The 19,001-nt window shown below is 35.1% G+C and overlaps 2 protein-coding genes across 2 annotated transcripts; one reads left to right on the top strand and one right to left on the bottom strand.

The window, feature by feature from the left end:
• Positions 1–1,165: 1,165 nt before the first annotated feature.
• LOC120188922 (sm-like protein LSM2) lies at positions 1,166–3,830 on the bottom strand. The gene is made up of 3 exons (XM_039192300.1): positions 3,666–3,830; positions 3,355–3,513; positions 1,166–1,402 (listed from the first exon to the last, which is right to left on the bottom strand). Exons 1-3 carry the CDS (start codon positions 3,786–3,788, stop codon positions 1,283–1,285), a joined length of 402 nt encoding a protein of 133 aa, XP_039048231.1. The 5' UTR covers positions 3,789–3,830; the 3' UTR covers positions 1,166–1,282.
• A 615-nt stretch (positions 3,831–4,445) lies between these two features.
• On the top strand, positions 4,446–9,320 carry LOC120189009 (GDSL esterase/lipase At1g54790-like). Its single transcript, XM_039192360.1, has 4 exons — positions 4,446–4,640; positions 4,713–4,882; positions 4,974–5,103; positions 9,286–9,320. The coding sequence occupies exons 1-4, from the start codon at positions 4,448–4,450 to the stop codon at positions 9,318–9,320; spliced, it is 528 nt and encodes a 175-aa protein (XP_039048291.1). The 5' UTR covers positions 4,446–4,447.
• The last annotated feature ends 9,681 nt before the right edge of the window (positions 9,321–19,001 follow it).

The following is a 19,001-nucleotide window of genomic DNA, read 5'->3' as shown; positions in this document are numbered from 1 at the left end:
AACGAAATCCCAATATATTATAAGATATTTAAATATATTCTTTTTGATATTTTAGTAGGACTAGTAGTAAATTTTTATAATATATAACTAGGTCGAAGATACGTACACCAATATATATTATATGAAATCAATTTCCATAACTAGTTTTGAACCCGCAAAGTTGAAAACTTGACGGCGGGCAACAAAGTCAATATATATTAAACGCCTACCATAGCTGGCCGCCGCCATTACATACCACTGCCCTGACTTCATTATATTCAACCTTCTCAGCTCTCCTTCCCAACATCACCAGAACCAACAATGGCGATCTTGCCAATTCCATGCTCCATCAAATTGCACCCCAAAATCAACCCTTTTCCCAGTACCCCACGTTCCGTTTCCAACATCCATCAACCCCACACCATTCCAATCATCTCATCGACGCTGAAAACATCTTACGAATCCAAAAATCTCCATGAATTAATCAACGACAGTTTACCAACGTCTTCTTCAAGTTGGGGGGGACAGCTTTCGAAAGATCTGGGGATGAAAACCAAGCGAAACGATGAGACATTGGAGAGAGAAGTTGAAGTGGTTATGTGCAGGCTGAGGGGAGTTGTGGAGATGTTAATGGAGGTGGAGATTCAGAAGATAAACGGAAGGTTAAAGGGAACGTGTGATGAAGATAAATTGTTGGTGGAGAATATGAGTAGAGAGATCGTTGACAAGATTTTGAAGCGGCCGGTTGAGTATTTCAAAGCAAGTAGTAAAGGAGATCTTGAAACCAGATTGAACGACTTGAATTTGCTGATTCGTTTGATTGAAAAACCATGCAATGGTTGTCCAAGGTGATTAAGAGAAACCCCAGACATGGCTGGCAACGGAGATTTTTTTTTTTTTGCTATTTCCAGTTTTGTTTTCATCATAATTTTTTATTCATTTCATCATGAACAATGATTTGGTTGGTTAATTATTTTCTATTGAAAAATAAAATATTTTGAAATCGATTGGATCCGTGCCTCTATGACTTTTGTTGGTAAAAGTATGGTTGCAGAGCAGTATTTTAGCATAAATAAATAAAATGTAAAAATAAAATAGTTTTAATATAAATAAATAAAAAGTTATTATATCATATTAGAAAGATATAATAACAAAATTAAACCAGCTACCAGCACTAAAGACACTTCATCCATGAGGAATAACATCATCTTTGTCGAATCAAAATTTTCGATACCCAAACCAATAGCAGTTTTGTCTACATTAATGCCAAAAAAAAGTCATTAACTTGTCAAGATAAGCTTTGTCAGCCTCCGCGAGCTTCTCTTCTTGTGGCATCATGAAGTAATTCAATGTCAACACCATCTGGAGGCAGCTGAACATATCTCACAACCGAGCCTCTGATGAAACAGTTCCTTACCGAAAGCTGTAACCAGACATTTGCTTCTTAATTCAGCTGGGGAAAAAATTGTAACGATAAAAACAAAGACGGGTTTTGTCGAGACTGAGATAGCCGATGTAGGAGAAAACTGAACCAATACATGTTTTATGGGCAGGGGTAACAGAATATTACAACAATGTCTTATACTTTCAGTATAAGTTCAACCAGTAATGAAATTACAAGGCTTGGCAGTTGGCACTGAAGGGTGGAACTTGAAGTTGAAAGAAAAATAGAAGAATGGCAAGAAGAGGAAAACTGATAACCTATTGGAAGAGATTGAAGGAACCAACCATATACAAAGTAAAGAAAAATTATTCAGCAGTAATAAAGTGCTTCAAAGCTATAGCAGTCTCCAAATCAAAGAGTTAACAGATCACCGAAAGTACGAAAGTAGTTTTGTTTCTCATAAACCATAAAAGGTGACCGAATATGATACTAAAACTGGGATTTCCATACACAAGTGTCATATGATCTACAAGTCCAATAGCCAAACCCCATTCAAAGAAAGCAATCAATACTCAACATGAAATGAATTGACATAGTTATAAGGCAAAAGGAAAACATGGAATTTCAAAACAAATGCATTTTGAAAAGAAAAGTAGCAAAAAAGGGGAGAAAGCAAAACCTAAAATCAAAAAATGATCAGCATCAGAAGATGCTGACATCCAATCTGTCAAACTCCAACATCACTGCACTTGTGGCACAGAAACTAAAAGGTGACAAGTGGTTGGACTTGGTTCCAACATTAACATGTCCTTTATATCACCAAACAAGTTGAACAGTTTTTTCTTTTTTACATTAGCAAGTTAAATTGTGTTGCTAGTTGCTACTCTTTTCTTAAGGTGCTTGAAATGTATATTGTGCTGTTTGAATAGGCTCTCCTGCCAGCCTCTTCCTGGCAACATCAATTACAAGTTTGATTTTATACTTAGCTAAATCCAATGCCAAAGAATAAGATGAAAATCTTTCAGGTGGAGCATAATGTGGAGAACGCTCATATAGTGTCACAACCCTAAGTGGCAAATGCAAGCTCGTGTATCATCATACAAACATTGACAGTGCATATTCAATGCTACAAAACACCATGTTCCTGAATCCAATTTTCTGACGGCTGCTCTATAACCATTGGTGCAAAATAGGAATTATATTCCGAAATCTATTGAAGGTGTGTGTTGAACCAGATAGTTTTTGAGTTTTGATCTTGTTTTATTAAGTTAAAGTTTGACAATTATGATAGGTTTACAGTTTCGTACTCCTTTAATTACTATAGGATCAATGTAGCTAGCTAACCAATTCATCATAAATCTCAAAGGAAAATTGAACCCAATTAACTTCTAATTTAAGAGAGGATCACGTTCGACCAAGGTTTCACGTTTTCTTTAACCTTTTTGGTTTTATTTCGACCATCTTCAACAGGCTAAAACGGACAAGCTCCTGAGTTAAGCCTTGATCAAATGCCCCAGGTTGACAAGGGACTCCCATCCTCAGACACCCTACCTTAGCTAGCTAATCTAAGAACGAAAATTCAATTTGATAGTTTTGGATTAATGCTTTTTTTTTCTTCTTATTGATAAATCAGATCATCTAAATGTTGAATTTCAAGCATTCCCTTTTCAGAAAACTACTCAAAATTTTCACATACACATAAACCCCCCCAGAAGTAAATTTTCATTGACATAGCACGAGACAAAGAAAGACTATTCATGCAAAGCATAATATTAAAGGAAAGATTGCTGATAAAAGAAGAGAATTTGACCACAGATAATAAAAGCACGCAGTGATATACATTCAGTATAAAATTAGCTACAAAAGAAAATCTAAATAAACAATCAACAAAGAAAGGCAGCACATAAAAGAACACAGATGAGCCCCAAATTCAGCTTCACTCATGAAAAAGAAAAATCATACAAACAAAAATCATAAAAAAGGTGGGATACCATATGAGGATACTTGTCTTGATCGACAACCCTAGTGTTCTCGAGCTTGATATTGAGGTATTGATCAACGGAGTGAAGGGTTCCTCTGATTGCCAAATCGTTCTTCAGCTCCACCGTCACCTCTCTTCCCACCAAATCTTTGAAATACGAAAAGAACAACTGCACCAATCAAAATAGAAAGAAGAAAAAAGGACACCCATTGGAGAATGAAGAGGGGAACATTAGTTTCGAAACTCAATTGAATGAAAACATACGTATATCAGTATGTTTTTGAAGCCCGGAAAACAAAATAAAAGAAAGAATAAGATTACAATGATTTCGATTCCTCTGCCTAGAAAGAGAGAGGGTTTTCTGGGTTTTGCTAAAAGATTCGAACAAAATGAAAATTTGATGGAGCGGACACTGTATGAGGCGGAGGTGAGTTTAATTTTCATTGGTTTGCCGGTAATGGCTACTTACTAAAGCTTTGATTTTTGGGCCTTTAAGCACGGCATTAGCTATCCGTAAGGCATGGACTCTATGGCCTTATCATTATATTTACTAGGCCCAAAATAATACTTCGAGAAATACACATTCGATCGGTTCGGTTTTTATAAATCTAATAACTAAATAAATTTATTCTGAAATAATCTAACGAAATAATTAAATATTCAATCTCAAATAACTTATCTAAATATATATTTGTGGCTTTGAAGAATTGATCTAAACATCAACCATTTCTTAATATTTATGTTTCGACAATCAAATCGAGATGAGTTCAAGCCATAAATATATTCAAGCTTAAAATTTAGCTAGTTTCCTTTAATTAAACAAGTAAAGTTCTAGACTTGGATTACAATTTAGATGTTGTTCCTTCTTTGAGGTAATCTCCCCTTCTCTGTTTTGTTGATCATTGATTACTTTCAGGCGGAGAAGTAAAAAAATCCAGCAAGGAGCCAACTTTAAGGCTGAAACTCTGTACTCCTTGAATGAAAAGTTTGAAACTCTGTAATCTTCCCATACTTTGTATTCCATTCATTTGATCTGCATTTTGAGAGGAATTCAGTAGTAATAACATGTTTTCAATTTTTTATTTTTTGGTGCAGTGGAAGCAATGGAGCTTCCATACATGAACCCTTATTTGGAATCTGTTGGTTCTCCCAGTTTCCAAACAGGGTGCAATTTTGCTACCGGAGGGGACACTATTCAACCTGCAAATGCAGCTTCAACGAACCCTTTTTCCTTTAATCTCCAGATATCTCAATTCTTCAGATTCAAGAAACGAGTTCTTACATTACTTTCCAAAGGTACTTCCTTTTTGAAAAAGCTTTTTTTGTGACGGAAATGGCTCCTGTTTTTCTATCTGTTTTTCAATTCAGACAAGGAACTTGAGAAATATCTCCCTGCGGAAGATTATTTCAACAAGGCCCTTTACATGTTCGATATCGGCCAGAACGATATCGACGGCGCGTTGTATTCACTGGCATCAGATAAACTAGTTCTCGATTTCGTTTCGCAGCTTATGTCGGATCTCAACTACGGAATGAAGGTTCCATCAAGTTCTCATCCTGCTTCTACCACAGATGAATTAGCTATTCCTGGCTTCCTGCTATTTTATGCTTCTTTTTTCCCCTTTCCAGAGACTATACGATGTAGGCGCAAGGAATTTCTGGGTTCACAACACAGGTCCCCTCGGATGCTTGCCGAGAATCATAGCTACATTCCAAAAAAACCAGTCGAACATCGACATGCATCGCCTCGCACAACCGAGTGTTGTGGAATTCGGATTAATTTCCACCAATAACAGATTCACCTTGAAAACTATTATCTAGGTGACTAGTGTGAAAACGATTGTACTAAAAATCACCCCAAGGTAGATTCCCAGGAAAGATGAGGGGTCACAATGGTCCCTCTTAAAACCCACTTTCCTTAGACAGAACTACCAAGACAAGTAATTTTAATAGGACAATAATTAACAACTATACCCGACAATAGCTATTAAATAGACATAAAAGAGAACACCAAAATATTTCACTAATAGAGGAAATATTACAAATAGAGAAAGAATACAAATAGCCTTTAAAATAGAAGAAGACTTATATTTGTGGGATGATTAACTAAGGAGGAGGAGAGCTTTATTTATAACAAAAGAATTTCCCCTCCTCCTTATACACAACCAATGTGGGACTTTTGCCAAAAACCAACAAATCTCCACCTTGGCAAATTCCACACACATCTCTAAAAAAAAACAATCTTTTAATTTGTAACAATATTGACCAAGTCTAAACAATGTTTAAACTTGACCGCAGTTACCACTTTTGTCAACATATCAGCAGGATTCTCAGTGGTCCGAATCTTCTGGATTATGACTCCACCTTCTTCTAGAATCTCTCGTACAAAGTGATATCGAACATCGATGTGCTTCGTCCTTGCATGGTAAACCTGGTTCTTTGCTAAATGAATAGCACTCTGACTGTCACAGTGCATTTTGATGTGCTTTTGTTCCATTCCCAATTCACCAAGCAACCCTTGAAGCCAAATTGCCTCCTTCACAGCCTCTGTAACTGCCATATACTCTACCTCTGTAGTAGACAAAGCCACTGTTGACTGTAAGGTGGACTTCCAACTGACTGGTGCCTTTGCAAATGTAAACATATAACCAGTAGTTGATCGACGCTTGTCCAAATCACCTGCATAGTCTGAATCACAATATCCAACTACACACTGACCATCTTGTTTGTCCTGCTGAAAGACTAAACCAACATCTACGGTGTTCAGAATATACCGCAGAATCCATTTCACAGCTTGCCAATGCTCCTTTCCAGGATCATGCATATACCTGCTCACAACCCCAATTGCCTGTGAAATATCGGGTCTCGTACACACCATTGCATACATCAAGCTACCAACAGCACTTGCATACGGAACCTTTGACATGTATTCCCATTCTGCATCATCCTTAGGTGACATGGATGCACCGAGCTTGAAATGAGGAGCAAGAGGTGTACTAACTGGTTTTGACATCTCATTTATGCCAAAACATTTTAGTACCTTCCTCAGATATTCTTTCTGAGACAAACAAAGCCTCCCCAATTTCTTATCCCTTGATATCTCCATGCCTAGAATCTTCTTCGCTTCACCAAGATCCTTCATCTCAAACTCCCTGTTCAATTGAGTCTTTAGTTTCGCAATTTCTGTCTGACTCCTGGAAGCTATCAGCATATCATCAACATAAAGAAGAAGATATATATAGGATCCGTCTTCTAGCTCGCGTAAATACACACAATGATCATATTTGCTTCTTGTGTACTTCTGCCCTATCATAAACTTGTCAAATCGCTTGTACCACTGCCTTGGAGATTGCTTCAATCCGTACAATGATTTTTCTAATTTGCACACCATCTCTTCTTTTTCAGCAACTTTGAATCCATCTGGCTGAGTCATGTAGATTTCCTCATCCAAGTCTCCATGTAAAAATGCAGTTTTTACATCCATCTGAACTAGTTCCAAATCCAACTGCGCTACCAAAGCCAACAAAATTCTGATGGATGAATTTTTTACAACTGGAGAAAATACTTCATTATAATCAACTCCCTCCGTTTGAGCGTAGCTTTTAGCCACCAATCTTGCTTTGTAGCGGATGTTATTCTTGTCAGGAAATCCATCTTTCTTTGCATATACCCACTTGCACCCAATTGCCTTCTTTCCCTTCGGAAGACTAGCTAGTTTCCACGTCTGATTCTTTTGAAGGGATTGCATTTCTTCATTCATGGCGATCCTCCACTTTTTATGTTTTGAACTTTGAACTGCTTCATTAAAAGTGGCAGGAATGTCATCAATTGCAATTGGTGATGCAAAAGAGACCATATCAGCATAACGAGCAGGTTGTCTAATGGTCCTCTTTCCCTTTCTGAGTGCAATTGATTCATGTTGCTGTGGAGGTTCTTGGGTCTGAACCTCTTTTTCATCTGACTCTTCTTCTACCATAGGAGAGTCAACATCAGTTTCTTTACTGGTTGGGACAAATTTGCTTCCTTCAAACTCCACCTGTTTGGGAGTTCCATATGTCTGCTCTAATTTTTCTGAAGTCACCTTTCTCAACATGGTAGATTCATCAAAGGTAACATCCCTGCTGAAGATTATTTTCTTTGTTTCTGGACACCAAAGACGATAGCCTTTCACACCAGAGGTGATCCCCATAAAGATCGCCTTCTTTGCTCTTGGATCCAGCTTTGACTCCTTAACATGGTAGTATGCAGTGGAACCAAACACATGTAAGGAATCATAATCTGTAGCAGGTACTCCAAACCATTTCTCTAATGGTGTTTTACCACCAATAGCAGTCGATGGTAAGCGGTTGACAAGGTGACAAGCATAGACCAAAGCCTCAGCCCAAAATTCTTTGCCTAACCCAGCATTAGACAACATACACCGAACCTTCTCCACTAATGTCCGGTTCATACGCTCTGCCACCCCATTCTGTTGTGGTGTACCTCTGACAGTGAAGTGCCTAACAATACCTTCCTCTTCACAGACTTTCAGAAATGGATCATTTTTGTACTCTCCACCATTGTCTGTACGGAGACGTTTGATTTTTCTGCCTGTTTGAGTCTCCATCATCTTTTTCCATTTAAGGAAAAATCCTAGCACCTCATCATTTGTCTTCATTGGATACACCCAAACTCTCCGGGAAAAATCATCAACAAAGGTGACATAATAGTGTGTTCCTCCCAATGAAGTTGTCTTGGAAGGCCCCCATACATCTGAATGAACATAATCCAAAATACCTTTAGTATCATGGATTGTTGTTCCAAATTTCACCCTCGTCTTCTTCCCTTTGGTGCAATGCTCACAAAAAGCTAATTTGCAAGCCCGAGCACCCTTCAATAATCCTTGATCTATCAGTAATTTCAAGGATTTTTCACCAACATGCCCCAATCGCATGTGCCATAACCTGGTTGCTTCTGACTCCTGTTCATCAGTAGAAGCTGCCACTGCTGCTGTCCCAACAATTGTACTACCCAGAAAGTAATACACATTGTTTCTTTTTTGGATTCCCTTCATTATCACCAGTGCACCAGAGATAATCCTCATAATCCCATCTTTTGCCCTCACTTCTAAACCTTTTGACTCTAAGGTTCCCACAGAGATGAGATTTCTCATTAAATCTGGTACATAATGGACACCTGTTAAGGTTCTGATTGATCCATCCTGATTCCTCAAGCGAATTGAACCAATCCCAAGTGTGTCAAGAGGGGAATTATTTGCTGTGTAGACAATTCCACCTTTTAATTCTTTAAAATCAAAGAACCATTCTCTATTGGGGGTCATATGGTGGCTACAAGCTGAATCTAACAGCCATGAACTGGAACAGCTGGTTGATGGCGTAGCAGCGAATGCGAAATCTGAATCTCCATCATCATACTCGACCACATTTGATTCTGAGACAGCCTTCCCCCTTTCAGGTTTGCCTTTATTCTTTAGCCTGGGACATTCTTTCTTCCAATGCCCTTTTTCTCGACAAAAGGCACATTCATCTTTGCTCAATCTGGACTTTGACTTCGATCTCCCTCTGCTTCCTTTATTCTGACTCTTGGAACAGCCTCTAACAACAAGAGCTTCTGCTTCGACACTTGTGTTTTCTTGTTTGTCTTTCTTTATCAATTCATAACTATACAAGGCAGCAATTACTTCACTGAGAGACACATCAACCTTCCCATGAAGTAGAGTAGTTTCAAGATACTCAAACTCATCAGGAAGTGATCCCATCAACATCAGAGCCAGATCTTCGCCTTCAAAAGTCACGTCCATATTCATTAGATCAGTCACCAGCTGATTAAAGCTAGTAATGTGATCATTCATAGTGGTACCTGGTACATAGTTGAAGCGGAACAATCTCTTTTTCATGTAGAGTTTGTTCTGACCGCTTTTCTTCAAAAATTTCTCCTCCAGTGCCTTCCAAAATTTACTTGCAAAAGTTTCCTTAGAAAATGCATACTTCTGCTCTCTAGAAAGACACAATCGAATAGTACCACATGTCATTCTATTGATCCTCTTCCATTCTTTCTCCTCAACATCATCTGGTTTCTCTCCTTCAATAGCAATGTCTAGACCCTGCTGAAATAGGGCATCTAGAACCTCGCTTTGCCACATGCCGAAATGACCGGTGCCATAAAAAATCTCCACTACAAATCTAACATTTGTCATAGCATTTCTTGCCAAAATTGAAGATGAAGAAGCGTCTGTCATTTCTGCTACAAATTCTATTTAATAGCTGCCAATGCGGAATGTCAATTATCCCAAGGAAATTTTTCTGATGTGGAAGATCAGCCTAAGCCGCAACCACAGAGCATACTAAAATAAACCAAGAGCGCTGATACCAATTGTTGTGGAATTCGGGTTAATTTCCACCAATAACAGATTCACCTTGAAAACTATTATCTAGGTGACTAGTGTAAAAATGATTGTACTAAAAATCACCCCAAGGTAGATTCCCAGGAAAGAGGATGGGTCACAATGGTCCCTCTTAAAACCCACTTTCCTTAGACAGAACTACCAAGACAAGTAATTTTAATAGGACAATAATTAACAACTATACCCGACAATAGCTATTAAATAGACATAAAAGAGAACACCAAAATATTTCACTAATAGAGGAAATATTACAAAGAGAGAAAGAATACAAATAGCCTTTAAAATAGAAGAAGGCTTATATTTGTGGGATGATTAACTAAGGAGGAGGAGGGCTTTATTTATAACAAAAGAATTTCCCCTCCTCCTTATACACAACCAATGTGGGACTTTTGCCAAAAACCAACACCGAGCTGCCACCATTTTCAACCAGAAACTCCGAGATATCTGCCTGCAGTTCTTGGCGCAATCGCCCGAAGCCAACATCACATACGCCAACATTTACTCGATTAAACTAAACCTTATTTCAAACTCTTCGCTATACGGTAAGCAACCCTAATACTCAAAATCATTTATGTTCATCGTCCCGTTTATTCGAATCGACTCGGGTTTCGCTTTCAGGATTCCAGCAACCATTAGCAGCATGCTGTGGCTACGGTGGTCCTCCATTGAATTTCTACAACCGGGTACCTTGTGGTGTGACTAAGGATCTGAACGGGACCATTGTGACGGCAAATCCATGTAACAATACAGCTGAGTACATAAACTGGGATGGGACTCATTACACTGAAGCGGCAAATAGATTTGTTGCAGATCAAATTCTAACAGGAAACTACACAGATTCACCTCATTTGGGGACTTCACCATTTGTTAACTGACCAAAGATGAATGTTATTGTTGTTGTATTTACTTTGTACTTCCTATTGGTTTACACAGTTTTTATATGACAATGCCATACTTTGATCAGTACTGAATAGTGTAGGCTGAATTATGGTTTTGGTTCCTCTACTATGTTTAATTTGGAGATTTACTCCTTATAATTTAATTTGGCATAATCTAATCCTCTATTTTTTTATAATATAAGAACAACACTCTCTTTAACCACTGAGGTCGCTTAATGGATTTCTTAGTCCAAATAGTTAAAATGCACTAATTATTTCAGTTAAAAAATATGCTAACATGACTTTTTTTATGCTGGAATGAGCATGGGAAAACACAAATCTGCATTTTGATAAAAATAGTTCATAGTGATAACTAATTGGATTAACTAAAGAAATAATAAAAGTATAGGACTAAATTAGGTCAAATTAAAATACAAGGATTAATTCAAAATATTGGTATAATAGAGGGATCGAAACTATAAATTAACCAATAGTGTATATGAAAGTCTAACCTAAGTTTTGTTCGGTTGATTAAATTTTTAAATGCAATGCCTACACTACCTATAATCCTTAAAACTCTTAAATCGAAAACAATTATTTGCTTAAACAGATGATCATCATAATATTTTTTTTTTAAATAATCATCATATTATTATAACAACAACAATATCAATTGAATTATGGCTTAATTAAACCATTTATGGAGAGACATTCAGCAAATTCTGATTATGAGATTGGATTTACTAATAACTTTATAAAAGTAGAGACTGAATTATGTCATACTATAGGATCAAATCACAAATTTTAGAAAAATAAAAGGACTAAAACCAAAACCAAACGGTTATGTGAATATAATTAATAATAGTTTGATCAAATATTGAATGGTGTGCCAAAAAAATTCATTATTTACAAATTAAATCGATATTTTTTTATAATTTTTTTATAATTATTGATATCAACTCATCAGTTAATTAATTTAAGCCTTAAGGGGCTGATTGGTTCAAGGAATGTAGGATTCTCATGGGAATATAATCCACATTTTCATGTTTAGTTGGTCGAAAATCTCATTCCCGATAATGTTTTATTACTAATAGTAGATTTTTTGGGGTATATTATCGGGAATATCATTACCTCCATTTCCTTAGGTATTGTTGATTACCAGCATTTTGGACTAAAATGCCCTTAATTCTTTTCAGAAGTATCATTCTTATGTCATTGAATAATAAAAATTCAACGAAGGTTAAATTACAAATTTATCCTTAAACTATTTTAGATTTTAAAAAAAAAATCTATCATTAAAATTTTATATGAAGTTCAGGGGTTAAAATAAAATTTTACCCTTTCATTAAACCTTTTTATATTTTCAATTTTGTAAAATATTATATATATATATATATATAAATTTTATGAATTTAAATTTTTAAAGAAAATATATAAATATTTTTCAACTTGTTAAAAAATATATATATATAATAAGGACAATTTAGTCAAATATACATTCCAATAATCTTTTATTCCTTTAACCAAACACTGTAATCTTACATTTCTGCTAAACCAACTAAACACACCCTAAAAGGTTTGTTATAAGATTATTCTTTTAATTCAATTTTTTTAATACGTCAAGATTTAAACTTCCCTTCATCAGCTGGAAAGGTGGTTATGATCAATATGGGATACATAAGTGGCATGCAAGAGTGGTGGAAATCATAATTTAAAGCCAAACAAATAGGAGATTAAAGGCAGGCTCAACCTCCTTAAACGCTTAGTTAAGCCACGTTTACTTTATGGAAAGACAAATCGTTCTCAGAGCCGCAAACAATCCAAAATGATTGGTAGAACAAATGCAATAATTTGCTTGAATGTCCATTTTGCAGAGAACAAGTTGGTATCATATTAACACTATCAAAACAAGACAAATAAACAAATAAAACCATGCATGATATTGTGTCTTTAAAGTTCTAGTTTTTCTTAACATATCAAGGGATCTTAGTGGTAAAGGGAGTGTTATCATCCCTAGATATCTTAAGTTCGAGAAATTGTGTTAGTAAGTTGTGTGTTTGTCAATGGTTAAAAAAGATTTTGAAATTTGAAACAAATACTACCTTATAATCACCTCATATAATTTAAAAAAAATCAATTTTGCTCTATCATTTTTAAAAAATAAAAAATAACTATCATACGATCTTTTTAGTTTTTAAGATTAAAACATGAGATTACAATGTAATATTTTTTTAAAGAATCTTAGTTAAATGTGTATATATCATGTAGATGTAACTACTCAAATCTAAATCTTTTAGAGAAAAAATATTTTTTAAACATTAAGATCACTTGATAAATTCGTAATCTTTTTATAGATATAAATTCATTAAGTGCATTATCTCGAAATACATGATAATTAATAAAAATATTGAAGACTAAACTGTCATTAACTATTATCCAAAGTCATGTTGCAATACTAATTTTAACCGTGTAAAAAAGTTTTAACAAATGACATACATCATTGATTGACATGGCAATTTTTTCTCATATAATAGAAATTAGGGTAAACTACACTCAAGGTCACTTAATTATTAGTTTGTAACAAGCATTCCACTTTTTTCTAAAAGTTACAAACATGTCACTTAATTAAATATTATTATAACCAGATCACTTCTTCATTGAATATTAGAAGAATCAGTGATGTGACCTAATGTAATAATAGTTTTAGTCCTTAAAACTTATATAGTTTATATATTAGGTCATATTCTAAAATAATTCAAGAAATTTAACCTTTCATATTTAAAAATTTCATCATTTTAGTCTTTGTTCCTCTCCCATCAATGTTATACTACTTACTTTATTGTTACTTTCTTGATATAATTACAATTTAACAAAAACTTGTTGATGTTATATGACATAATACGATTATCCAACTACTTCTTTGATCCGATAGGTTCGTATGGTTTGACAATATCGTCCAAAACCAAGACCGAGTCGTTTCGAGATTCCTTGCCTTCCATTGCTCTGAGAATGGATTTTTAGCGACCCACGACCATTTCTAAAGAAAACGAAGAAGAGAAAAGATTCAGAGAAGAAATTTAGAAAGGGGCTGTTGCGGAGAAAGTGTCCATATGGTATTGAAAGAGGGGTGAGGAGGGAAAAAGTACGAGAGTTTTACGCCTTAATATTTCACATTTCCTCGTATAAAGGTGACGTGGATAATATGTATGTGGAATATCATAAAACTGTGCCGTTATGTTTTTAATAGCATGTATCAAATTGAAATATAAATTTAATATTAAGTATGATTTTGAAAAAAATTAAAATTTATATATTAAAATGAAATATAACCGATAGTTTAGGTGCTAAATGTGTAACTTACCCTAAAAACTATTAGTTTAGACTTAAAATAAAAATTAGTGCTCAAACTATACGCTTTTTCACATCTATGTGCTTAAACTTATTTTCAGGCAATCTAGGTTTTTAACAATTTCAACGTTACACTTTTAAGTGTATGAAATGTTATCGTCGTTAAATGACACATATAATCTTTATAAAATTTAAAAATTTTATTTAAATTAAAAAACTTCAAATGATATTTTGTTTAATAAGAAAACTCAAAAATTTATAAAACTACAAAAAAACTCAAAATCTTTTAGACCCTTAATTTCAATCCATTTGTCACCATCAGTCACCATCAACATTGTCAATCAATCGAACACTCAATGACACGTGACCAGCCAACCGCCCAACGACCAAAACCCCTTTCTTTCGCAATCGATCGAACACCCAATGGGTGTATGAATGCAATATTCTGCAGTCATCTATTTTCGACACTATCATCGATTTTTGCTGCAATTAGAGATTGGAGTAGGATATTTCGATCGTTGCGAGTTCGACAAGTCACACGCAGTTGAAATTCTGGTTGATTGGCGGTGTTGGTGGCGGTCGACGGTGGTAAAGGGATTGAAATTAGGGTTTGAAAAGATTTAGAGGTTTTTTAATATATAATTTTAAAAAACGGGGGTTTTAAAATAATGTTTTAAGTATTTTTTAAACCATTTTTTTTAAATTTTATAAAGGTGACACATGTCATTTAACAGAGAAATTTAACGGTTGTGACGGTCTAAACACGTAAAAGTGTAATGTTGGAAATGTTAAATACCATAATTGATTGAAAAATACTTTAGGCACCTAAATAAAAAAATATAGTTTAGATGCTTATTTTTATATTAAACCATTAGTTTATTATAAATATCTTCTGACATGTAGTAGTAATAATAATAATAATAATAACAATAATAAACTATCATGCATGTAATATGGTATTTTAAAACACCAGTAATGCTAAGGAATTCTTAATGTTGGGAAGAAACATCAATGGAATCTCGTAAAGCGTTTTGTTGATCAATGCTCCAAAGTGATCCACTTAAATAAATTTCAACCAACAAAACGTGATTATATTATATTATATTAATATACTTCAAATGTGTTCATCTTTAACCTTTAAGACATGAAAGATCAAGGAGATTTCCATGTTCATCGTAGGTAACTTCGCATATTCACTTTTCAAAGATCAAAACTTTTACCGGTAAAATTACTGTGTTTTTCCCCTTTCTTTGATGTCTTTTGTTTCATAATTTTCAAAACCCAGATTGGCTGATACTGAATCTGATACCCCATTCAATTTCCTCAAGCTTTTGGTTTCTTTTACCCAGTTGTTTTCATCATGAAAAACAGCCAAGGAGAAATGATTTGCATGCTTTTTAAGCTGTACTTTAGGTTAGATTCTGGTTTATGGAGATGGGAAAAGGGAAGGGAATTTGATCCTGAATTCCTTCATCCGTCGCATCAGTTTGAAAAACATGGCAGAGGGAATCAATCAATCGATTATTAATTGGGAATCTTAACCTAAAACTGCCGTCCAAACTCTGCAAATTATTATTATTAAGCTATACATTTCTTTGTTTTACACATGGTGCATGACGATGATTCAAATAAGGGTTAACTCGTCTAGAATTATTGTTTATATTTCAAATTGATTTTTAAATTTTAGAATATTTTAATTGAATTCTCAAAGTATTATCATTTTAATTAATCATATTATATTGTCAGCTTGGTTATTAATTTGAACGTTAAATGTCGATTCATATATAATATTAAATATGTTTAAAACAAGAGTTAATCTATTGTTTGATTTCGTATATAACATTAACTATGTTTAAAACACGAGTTAATTTATTGCTTGATTTATATAGGACTTAACCCTCTTCTCAGTACTAAAAAAAGCATGAGATACCTATTGGAGGAACAATTTTGATTATATGTCTTTCACTCAGGACTATCACCAAGGTCGACTTTCGGTTTGCTCGATGGGTGAATTTTACAATCAAGCTTCCTTCTGCCTTTGCACTCGAGGGTTATTCTCCGCCTGGCCCCAGAAAATCTGTGCACGCCTCCATTACCATTTGGGAGGCATACGTCCCGTAGGGGCTGTCTATCTAAGAATGTCCTTTGACACGTAGGTCCTGACAAAAGGTTTGAATTCTATCCCTTCTAGAATTCTATCTCATTAATGACTCCCCCTCTCTCTCATTCTTTGCCTAACCTAAGCTATGCAATTAATCCTTTTCTTAGATAAATTTGAAAATAAATACGATATATGTTTCCCACTTTCCTAAATGATTCTAAAGCTCTTTTTGTTAGGCTTATATATGGTAAGTATAAAACAGTGTGTGTTTGCTCATCCATCTTAAACAAGCATCTTCTCCAGTTTCTACTTGTCATTCAATCACCCAAAACCCTACTAAAAAGAATTTATCCCCTTCCTTATATACATCAATGGAAAAGAATGAAACTAGTTGCCCTAAGCTTGTGTATGAGAAGATCTTTAGGGCAATCACTTTGAGTCCTGCTTTCACTACAATTCGCCGCATCTCAAACCGCCAACAAACACCGTCTTCGGCAGCCGCCAAATGTAGTCAGAATCCACCATCGGAAGTTCCCATCAAGTTTGACTATACCACCAGCCGCTTGCCTAATCCGAAGCCGAAAACAGCAGCCCCCAACGGTACCAATGGCACCCAAGCTGTGCCATTGGTGGCTCAGCAGGCGAAAACACCGAGGCCGATTGTTTCGGGTAATGGTCAGCAGGCTGCAAGTAAGTTGAAGCAACATCAGGCCAAGAAGGGGGAAGCTTGTAAGAAACCAACACAACAACATTATGATGCTAAATTTGATGCATTTATCTATCAAACAAGGGAGAAGTTGATGTCGGATGATCGTCAAGTAAATGGAGGTAATTACCAGAAAGTGGTCGGACATGGTTATAGTAAGGATCATCATTTCTCGGATTTTATCAACAAGACTAAAAGGAAGATCAGAAGTACTTTGAGTATGAAGGATCGAAGTGAGTCCTTCTTCAAGTGATCGAAAATCGAGTGATAAGAAATTCGATGAATAAACCAGATATTATCTATCTATACTAAAGGGTTTAATGAATAATCATTGATTTTGTTGTTTACAAGTATATATTTATGTTGTAAATGTTCTGATCCAAACTATAAGGCTATTAGCATTTGGCTGTTGGGATCAAATGCAAACCATTTTCCACCATATTATACATGGCATCTCCTTTTGTATTCTACTTATCATTGATTTAATATTTATATACAGTCTTGTTTTATTGTTGTTTAATATTTTATGTCTGAATTTCGTGGTTATTCGTCCTTACAATGTGTTTGATTTTGTCATATTTATTACACCCAACATTTATTTGTTGTGATGTTTTAATTTTGATAATTGGGAGGAGAAAACATAGGGAATAAGCCCAAAGAAGGAACATCATTCTTGGATTTAGGGCTCAACCAGCTTGTATGGTTAGCTCAATTCCATCTTCCATTTTGGTTGCATAGAAACTCCTTAACGTTTCATTTTGAATCAAAATGTCTTATATGTGAATTAAAACTATTAGCTAATAATCAACACATCTTGGTGTCTAATCAGATTTGTATAAGTAAGAATGTTGATGTGACATGTCTACATGAACATGAATGGTGATATGGTATCACTACAGTAAAACAGGTTTTTTGCGGTGTTTTTTACCTTTAGTAGTGTTTATAAGCGCCGCTAAAAACACATGCGGCGTTAATTATCAGCGTTAAGACAAACGCCGCGAAAACCGCCGTTGAAAATAGCGCCGCTAAAGTTCGCGACGTTTTTTTTAACAAAAAACGCCGCAATAGGAATTGATATTTAGCGGCGTTTGTTGATATTTAGTGGCGTTTGTCAGAAAAATGCCGCAATAGGTGTTGATATTTAGCGGCGTTTTTTAGACAAACGCTGCAATAGGTTATGATGTTTAGCGGCGTTTTTCTCTAAAATGCCGCAGTAGGTGTTGATGTTTTGCGGTGTTTTTCTCACAAACGCTGCAGTAGGTTTTGATGTTTTACGGTTTTTTTCTCACAAATGCCGCAGTAGGTATTGATGTTTTGCGACATTTTTGCTAAAAACACCGGTAAAGGTCTGTATATAGCGGCGTTTCTAGGATAAAAACACCGATAAATGTATGGTATATTGCGACATTTTTTGTTACAAACGCCGCTAAATAACACAGAATTTAACAGTCCTAAAAATTATGCTTGATTACCCTAAAACTATTTTTTCAACCTGTTCCATTATCCAACAAACAAAATAATAATAACATCAAAATCTATATCCATAACAAACAACATCAAATCCAATATAATAAATAAAAGTTTTCATTAACATAATATAAGTTCAATTAAACAAGGTTCAGAAGAATGCTCATAACATAAATGAGACTACGATGGTGGATTCTGAGGTTGCGTTTTCTGAATCATCAGCATCATATCATTGAGTCGTTTTTCAAATTCTTCACATATCTACTGATATGCTGCTTCTCTCTGTGCTGTCGCTGCTTCTCTCTATGCTATCGCTGCTTCTTTCTCTGCTTTCGCTGCTTCTCTAGCTGCTTCTGTTGCTGCTCTCTCTGCTTCCCTTGCTTCATTTTCCGCTTTCAAGTTAGCCATTTGTTGATCCATCTCAGCCAACTTTTCTTTTAAACGACAAACTTTTTGGTGGGAAAATCGAGACTGTGATGGCATGTACTGTGATGAACTAGATCCAAAATATTTGGTGGGAGTAACGAATGATCCTTGATAGCGCACCCGACCATATCTTTCAAGACCCAAAGCGTCATTAATAGCTTGGTGTTCAATGTCATCATCATTAACAATACCTTGACTCGAAGCAGTAACATGATACTCCACCTTTTTCTCCTTCAATTTTTCCTAATAAAGTGAATAATTAATTAAAATAAAAAATGTCATGGTACAAATATAAATAAAGTCTGGTAAATTTAAAACATCTACCCAA

The sequence above is a fragment of the Hibiscus syriacus genome, unplaced genomic scaffold (genome assembly GCF_006381635.1).
Source record: "Hibiscus syriacus cultivar Baekdansim isolate YM2019G1 unplaced genomic scaffold, ASM638163v2 tig00116951_pilon, whole genome shotgun sequence".
NCBI lineage: Eukaryota > Viridiplantae > Streptophyta > Magnoliopsida > Malvales > Malvaceae > Hibiscus > Hibiscus syriacus.
This window is presented reverse-complemented; position numbering and strand designations above follow the sequence as displayed.